Source organism: Pangasianodon hypophthalmus, chromosome 22, assembly GCF_027358585.1.
Source record: "Pangasianodon hypophthalmus isolate fPanHyp1 chromosome 22, fPanHyp1.pri, whole genome shotgun sequence".
NCBI classification, from domain to species: Eukaryota; Metazoa; Chordata; class Actinopteri; order Siluriformes; family Pangasiidae; genus Pangasianodon; species Pangasianodon hypophthalmus.
In genome coordinates this window covers 20,479,513-20,487,920 of record NC_069731.1, presented here as the reverse complement: position 1 = coordinate 20,487,920, position 8,408 = coordinate 20,479,513, and the positions used below count along the sequence as shown (strand labels likewise).

Here is an 8,408-nt window from a genome sequence, read left to right as displayed (position 1 = left end):
GCTATTCAAAAACTATTCACATTATCCCAACGTCTGAAATCCACACAGTTGTATTATAAGGTTTACATCCAAACCAGAGACGTAAAAGCTTTTTAGGAAGTACATCACTTTGTCTTTACATGAAAGAGAGAAGCAAAATTAAGGATTTAAAGCCCATCAAACTAGCGTGTTAATTACATTAGCATTTATAACACTGTTATAAAGCACTGTGTGTAATAAATGTGCAGTTAATAAAAAGAAACTATGAACTTTTAATATAAGGATTAAAAATGAACATCCACCACTTTACAAATCGTGATATTTGGGTCTTGTTCTCTCTTCACTCTTTTATATAAAGACGCATTAAACCTCTAAAGTCACCTCACCTTCGATATAAGACTCTAGTGTCGCTTTATAAAGGATTTATGGAGTGATTATGAAAGTGTGAAGGTATAAATGCGCTGTGAAATATAAAAAGTCCCTCCAGTGACATAAACAGTTCATTTGTGTTGCGTTGCTCATATGAAAAACGTCTGTAGAATGAAGTAAAGTAGATGTTTATGATCATACGATGTACAGTACACCTGACCCCAAGGTGCAAGATACATACAGCGTCATAGGGCATACATAACACTTCATAAAACTGATTTAACCCTCAGAAGGCTATGGTTATTTTTGTCCATTTTTTGATATGTAGGTTTAAGTCAACACAAATAGATACTGTGTGGTGTTTTATATAATTATTTTCAGCACAGATGATCAATTAATACATAATATTAATATAATATAATTATTATTATTATTAATTATTCAGAATTTCCTAAACATCTCAGCAGTGCCACCGAACTAAACACCTGAAAGACCAACAACTCTACAACATGCTTTATTATTATTATTTTAAAGCAGACCTGAGCTCCTTCTCCTCTCTCCTCTCTCTCCTCCTCTCTCTCTCCTGCCATGTCTGTAATTCTGAGATCTGATTGGTCGGCTGGTGAGACGAGAGGAAGCCAATCGCTGTGTCTCCTGCAGCCTGTTCATGACCCCACGGGACGCTGCATTTTGTCTTTAATTATCAAGGTGGAGTTTAAAACGTGTCTGAACCCTCACCAGGGGCACAAACAGCACCGGAGCCTCTGCAGAACCGCTGCAGAACCGCTGCAGAACCGCAGAGCCAGGTCTTCAGCTACAGCCTCTGTCCAGAGGCCCAAATTCTTCCACACCTATCGCAGGTAAGACGAGTTCCACGTTCCTACATCACCTCCATTCAGCTTAGAACTTATATCACTATTTAATCTGTCTCGAAGCCCAAACTGTACCGGGTTTTAGTCTTCATTACGCGAGTCGTCAGAACCCAGGATAGATATCCTGAACAGGACAGGGTTGCCAAATCTGTTGATTTCCAGCATTTCTTTTGATTTGCATAAATGATCTTAAATATATTAACATTTTTTTATTCAATCCAGTTCAATTTTTATATTTATATCACTTTCAACAATAGACTTTGTCCCAAAGCAGCTTTACAGAAATCTGGATGCAGATTTAAGTCGAGCTAAATAAGTTAACTAAATGTTTTTTTTTTTAAATACAAACAGTAAATACACAGCTTATGTAAGTATGTTTTGTCACTTAACTTTAAAATTATGCATCAATATAAATAAGGATAATGCAGTAAATGTGTATGAATTAAAAATCCTCACTGCTTTTACTGTAGAAATCTGTTAAATTATTATCTATTCCTTCTCATAGCCATTTTATATATTTATACCACTATAATTATATATAACATGATGAGACTTATATGGAAGAAGTGATGTGAAGTGATTATATATGATGTTAAATCCTACATGATACATTTAATAGTCATGATTCTGAAGTTTATTTCAGGTTTTGGAGTTTTTAACTTTAAATGAAACTGTTATTCATGTGATTTTTTAAATGATCTGGCAACCCTGTAATTTCAAAGTGTTACATCAACGATTCGCATTTTATTTCGGAGAATATAAATACATTTCATGCATTAAAGAGATTTAAAACATTAATTTGTATTAGTGTTCTGTTAAATTGCCATAATTAAACTCTAAGTAACTGATTAACCCTAAAATTATAAATGAAAAACACTGTGATGGGTTTTATTTCTTTTTCTCGTCTGCAGGAGTCAATAGCTGAAAAATGGCCGGTCTGAGAAGATCATCCTTCTCTCACATGTTCACAGGATTTCTTCTGACTACAGGGATATTCGCAGGTGAGATCAGCACTCTGTAGCTGTAGGATTATAGAATTATGCATTAGGAGGCAGATAAAACACGCAAGGTGAGACTACTGAAGACTAAAATAAATCAGAATCAGAGGAAGCGTTCCCAGTTGCAGCAGGACCTGACGTGCAGACTGACGTGATTTTGCCTTTGCACGACAAATGTTTAAATTTATAAACAAATCCTCAGTAAAATTCAGTCCCTAACACTGAAACTGTAATAAACACATGTCAATGTTGGACATAATTAATGTCAGACCTACAACACGATATGATGCTTGAATGTTTTTTTTTTTTTATTTTCTTAAATAAAAAAAGCTTGATGAATATAAAATCTTCCCTTTCAAACTGCACCATCAGTATAAATCTGAGCTTCTCAAACTTTTGCACAATAAATTTAAGCAGATTCTCCTCAGTTCTATTTTATGAACATAAATAAATGTTCAGCTCATTATTTAAATGTGCACAAGAATTTTTAGGATGTTTATTTATTGGAAACACTTTTTTTTTTTTTTTTTAAATAAAACTGTCATTAATTGAGATTATTATTGAGATTTGGATTAAAATGACATTGAGTAGTAGTAATTTCTGTTTATTTTCATTAAAAGTGATCTCGCTCTCCTGTTATGAACACATTTGTTAAAATTAGTTTTAATGCTTTGTGGTCACAGAAACACTACAATAAAGTCATTATCCTGAAAAGATTATCTCTGCGTGTGAAACATCTTAGAAATAAAACTAGTATCCAATTGTCTTCAGTGGCAGATTCTATAAATGAAAGCACAATTATTGTATCTACCAAAAGACTAAGACAATTTCAAGCTTAAAATGGGTAAAATGTTTAGAAAGAGGATCAACCATCTTATAATTATTTATTAATAATCCTAAAACGAAGCCACAGATGTGCTTCATCAGCACTGTGTCTGAAAAACTCCCTAAAACGTTCAGGGTGTGGAGTTTTGGCTTCTGGGTAAATGATTAATGAACACCAGCAGATGAAATCATGCGTAAATGGTCATTCTGAGGTATTTGATCATGTACAGGTTTGAAAACGTGGTGCTGTGAATGTTACATAACATGTTGTTTGTAATGTTTGTAGAAGGAAAAAAATTATTAAAAAATATTAAAAATTCATTTTTGCACAGTTGTTATGTTTTACTGCATTCTTCCAAGGCAGTGAGATATCGCGGTGTCCTAGCTCCAGTGTTTGTAGATGAATTGTGATGGCACCAGCGGAGATGAAGGTCACGGAGGGTAATGTTCCTCAGTGAAATAAAAGCCGGAAAACACACTGCGTATTTTTTCCAGAGATAATGAGAGCCGCCTGTGGCCATCGCAGCTCCTGTTCTTTGTAGATTTTATAGCTTTTGCTCTGAAAGTCCCACTAAAGTGCCGCCTCCTGCTGATCCACCTAAAAGCGCTGATGTGTTCCGTTTGAACGTTAATCTCATACAGTGGCACCTGTACATTAACCACCACCTCCTCCCTGAAACCATAAAATCCCAGCCTGCTGCACCGTCGGCTATTACACCTCCGCTTACCTCAGGGTTTTCTACTTTACCTTTGACACATGCAACATCTGGTTCTTCTCCTTTTTCTTCCTCCTCCTCTTTTACAGAGTTCCTCCTGGCTGTCCCACTCACCCAGCCCTCCACCGAACACGGTAACTTCTCCAACTTTTTTCAGATTTCTGAAAGTCCTGCTGTATAGAAGAGTGTTATTTGTAACCTACGAGTTCTTCCATCTGATGCAGGTTCGGAGAAGATCGATGCCGAGCACTCTGCCAAGAGACTCATCCGCAACCGGAGGAACATCAGCTGGTACAAACAACACTCTGACTTCTGGAACTGGTACAAGTTTTTCACCGACTCGGGCAACCAGCAGGGAGTGAGTACCACCGCTCTGCGTAAAGACCAGAACACAAACCAGTGAAGAACCCGTTTTTATCACCAACCTGTCCTTTATGTTGTTGCTTACACTCATTCAGAACAAAACCCCTGAAGGTTCTTCACCTCGTTCCTCTGTAGAATCTTATAACAGAACCTTTTCCTGCTAGTGAGTTCTAGGTAAAACCTTTAGCAAGCAAACAACCTGGATCTGGTTGGTTTAGCTAGGAACCAAGGGTGTAGCTAAGGGCGATCAACTGGATCTGATCTAATTTGAAGGTCTGTAGTATGTTTACTCTTAGGTCCGATCTAGCACCCTGAAGGTCTCTTTGTTTTGTTCCTCTGGGGGAACCTTTTCACATTTAACTAGCTAAATATAGCAAAGTAGTCAAAGATGCAATTTAAGAATACATGTTCTTGCTCTCGGTTGCCTTTCAGGTTGCAGACCTGGACCGTGTGTATCTGGCCTATCTGCAGAACAAGAACCGTGCCGAAGCCCAGCGCTCCCACAAGCTCTATCTGCAGCATCTGGGTGAAATCTACAAGTCATGTGCTGAGTCTGACGACCCAAACTGCATGGCCTCATACCTCAGCAGGCCCAAGGCCAAGGCTGAGCCACAGAGACCGGCACTGGTTAAGTCCTGTGATCCGTTCCGGGATCCACAATGTCTCTATGCTCTGGGATACACCGCTTATCCGTATGTGGCCTCTGCAAAGTCGCCAGCTCCGGCTCCTCCTCCTGCTCCTGCTCCGGTTAAAACTCCGGCCTACATCCGAACCCCTGTGGTGAAGGACCCAAGTTCTGGTCAGTACTATTATGCTCCTGCAGCACAGTCCTTCCTGACTGCTGAGCAGAAAGCTGAGCTGTTGCGTATTTGTGGTGCTGAAGATGTCGAGTGCCTGCAGTACCACTTCCGTGGTGCTTATGGCTACAAACCTGCCGGCGTCCCAGCGCCATCCTACGCCCATCTAGGCTCCTCCTCACAGAAGGTGCAGAAAGCCCCAGCTGGCTTGTACCTTCGCTATCCCAACTGCGATCCCCGCGTCGACCCGTATTGTGCCTACGCTGCTGTAGCGGCTTCTCAGAAATCAGAGGCACCATCTTCTCCAGCTGCTCTCGAGAGGTTCTGCAACCCGCTCTACGAAGACAACTGCAACCCGCTGACGGCTACCAGCTTTGACAGCGTAGCAGCTCCATCAGAAGATCCCAAAGATGATCCAGCTTCTGCCCAGGAGCTGCAAAACCCCCATTACGATCCCTTTGCCATGTTCCAGGATGCTGCTGCTGCAGCAGCTTCTTCTGCCATGCGCAGGCTTCCATCTGGTTCACGCCAAATTCCACAACACCCTCAGCCGCCCACTATGGAGGAGAGCTCCCAATCATTTGGACCTCCTGGGAAGACCAAGGAGGGCTATGATTGCTTTATTGGCTATGATGCAGAGTGCTACCCAATTGGAACCCAGAACGTTCCCAGTAGAGTCCCACAAAGGCAGGTTCCTCATTCAATGGACACCTACGAGCCCCACCTTAACTCAGATGGCACCAGAAAGGGCGTGATTGAACCTGATCCTCACTGCGACCCCGAGTATGACAGAAATTGCCGTCTGCGCCGCTACGAACCTGAGGCTGAGGAACCAGAGACGCACACTTCTCACAATGAGGAGCGTGAGTATCAGGAACACAGGGAGGAACCTGTTCGCCATGAGGATCAGAGAGAGGAGGTCTACCCTGAGCAGCAGCCAGACATGAACAACCAGGGCTACGAGCAGCAGCAGTACGACCGCTACATGAGCGGCCAGGAGGATCCCTACGCCTCTTACGATCAGCCAAGTCAAGGTCCTATCAACTTCCAGGACATCCTGAAGGCGTACGCAAGCCGCTTCCCAAACCAGGAGCACCATCGTACCTACACGGGAGACTACAAGAAGAAATAAGAAGCTGGAAAAAGCAGCGTAACGAATAATGATTAGGGAAATGGGACAGTGTGTGGATTGTGAAAGATGTTCACAGATTAAAATATTCATATCTGATGTAAAAAAATTACAGTTACGGAGAAGCAGATCTTCAGCTCGAATGGTGAAAGGCGCAGTAGTGTGACAGCACTTGTATAGGATTTCGTTTCTTTAGCTTACGAATCTATTTTATTGCTTTAACCTGGTCTCATGTTAATTATCAGTTTAACTGATTTAGATGGTTTAGAGAAGATTCCTGGTGTAACTTCTTGACTAATGGATCATCTGAAATCTTTTGATATCACTTCATATATAAATAAAATATGTTGAGTATTAAATTTTCAAGAGGTGGTAGAATGCGAAAAAGTATCTGAATATACAGCAACCATTTTTATTTGGTCTTTTTTCTTTTTTTCCCTTTTTTCCTTGAAAAATGGATGATGTCTACCTAGAGGAATATTTAATATCTTTTCCAAAATGGTGCTTTTTCTCTCATTTAATGTTTTTTAATGTGTTTATATGAAAACATTTCTCTTTGAATGTCTTGAATAAAACGCTTTTAAATAAAATCTTAAATTGTTGACATGTCTCATCAATAAAAAATGAAACTAACAGAAAATAAAATGTCCCACAGAACGAGTGTACAGTCAGAAATAAAGAAAAACGTTCATTAAAATAAATATATGAAATCACATACAATAATTTAATAATACTTTAAACGTACGGAAACACTGTTTTACACATTAGAGCATGTAAACTGACAGTACATTCATGTTACCGTTAACATAAAACATCTTTATTTAATTTCGTGTCCTTCAAAATGTTTTGGAATTAACTTGTAGGAGCTCATGAGGTCTAGAGGCAAGTTTTAACCTCCTTGCAGAGGCAACCAAGTTTGGGAATTTGGCACCACCAGCAACTTATAAAATTTTATGTTATTTTTCTACCTTCTAACAACATATTTTGAAGAATTGGTCTAAGTTTCTAAGATCATTGTGCTTGTCCTTTCAACACAATCAGTACTGTTTTTCTTTATTCTTCTACACCTATATATATAGAAGGATAAGTATATATATAGATGAAGATGTTTTCTCTTCTGAGTCTGGTTCCTTTGAAGATTTCTTCCTCATGTCATCTCAGGGAGTTTTTCCTCACCACTGTCGCCTCTGGCTCGCTCATGAGTGATCTAAATCTACATCCATATTCCTGCTTTAGGACCATGCGTGTTGTTAAAAGCACTGTACAAATGAAACATCTAAACCTTCTTAAACCCCAAGAATTACTGAAAGTTCTTCACATATATACTGCTGTAGCACTTATGTACTAATGCTATCTTATATTTTAATAGAACACTCGTTTCTGCCTATATTTTGTCCATTTAGCAATGCTTTGTATTTTTCCCTATGCATCAGTGTGATTATTAATAATGAACGCATGAAAGCAGTACTATAAATGGACTGTCAAAGCTGTAGATGTGGACATGAGCAGGAGAAATGACCCTGACCCTGACTCTGACTCTGAGCAATCTGGAAGGAATCTGGAGGCATTTAAAGTAAATTAAGTAAAATAAATAAAGTAAAAATACTGTTAGACAATTCAGAGTCTCCCTCTAGTGGCAAAAGCGATATACAAGAGGTATAGAAATCAAGTCAGGTTAGAAACAATCACATGCAAACTACAAAATATACAATAAACTAAACTCTACAGCTTTACAGAGTTGCATAATAATCATGCCGTCAATTTAGCAGTGCATTACTCTATGTTAGCATTTATAATTTTATCTCCAGTTGTAATATATTTCATTAAAACATGAAAGCCTGTGATATCTAAGGGGATGAATAACACACCTCTCTCTTTTCCTCCATAAAGGTCAGTAAACATCTCCTTCTGAGTCCACTTCAAACGGCTTGGTGTCTTCAGCAGAATCATTTCATTGTCCTGATTGTAAAATGCCACAAAATGCCATGTTTAGGTTAAACAGTGTTACACACACAGAAAAATGCCATCACTTTGTGGAATTAGTTTCCTGTTTTGCAGTTGCTGATGAGGGAAAAAAAAGCCTGAAATGATTTTTACTGCTGTTCAGCTTTTAGTAAAGATCTGATTTACGATGTGAAGGACTTCTTGTAAAACAGCAGGCTGTAAATGTGGTAAAGTGAAAAATATCTACAGATTGGCCTCGTTAGTGTTTTGCTGTTTGTGACCTTAAGCTAAAGATGAGTATTTTGTTGGGTTGAAGGAATTTACCATGCAAAAGAGGGATTAAAAAAATGTTATTTCATACTTATTTAATCGACAGACCTCATTTATCAAACTGGATATGAAGAAATGTGATCCAG

The 8,408-nt window shown here is 39.0% G+C and overlaps 1 protein-coding gene across 1 annotated transcript; it reads left to right on the top strand.

The window, feature by feature from the left end:
• The first annotated feature begins 1,050 nt into the window (after positions 1 to 1,050).
• and1 (actinodin1) lies at positions 1,051 to 6,645 on the top strand. The gene is made up of 5 exons (XM_026938000.3): positions 1,051 to 1,208; positions 2,132 to 2,221; positions 3,849 to 3,893; positions 3,984 to 4,117; positions 4,555 to 6,645. The coding sequence occupies exons 2-5, from the start codon at positions 2,149 to 2,151 to the stop codon at positions 6,049 to 6,051; spliced, it is 1,749 nt and encodes a 582-aa protein (XP_026793801.3). The 5' UTR covers positions 1,051 to 1,208; positions 2,132 to 2,148; the 3' UTR covers positions 6,052 to 6,645.
• Positions 6,646 to 8,408: the final 1,763 nt, after the last annotated feature.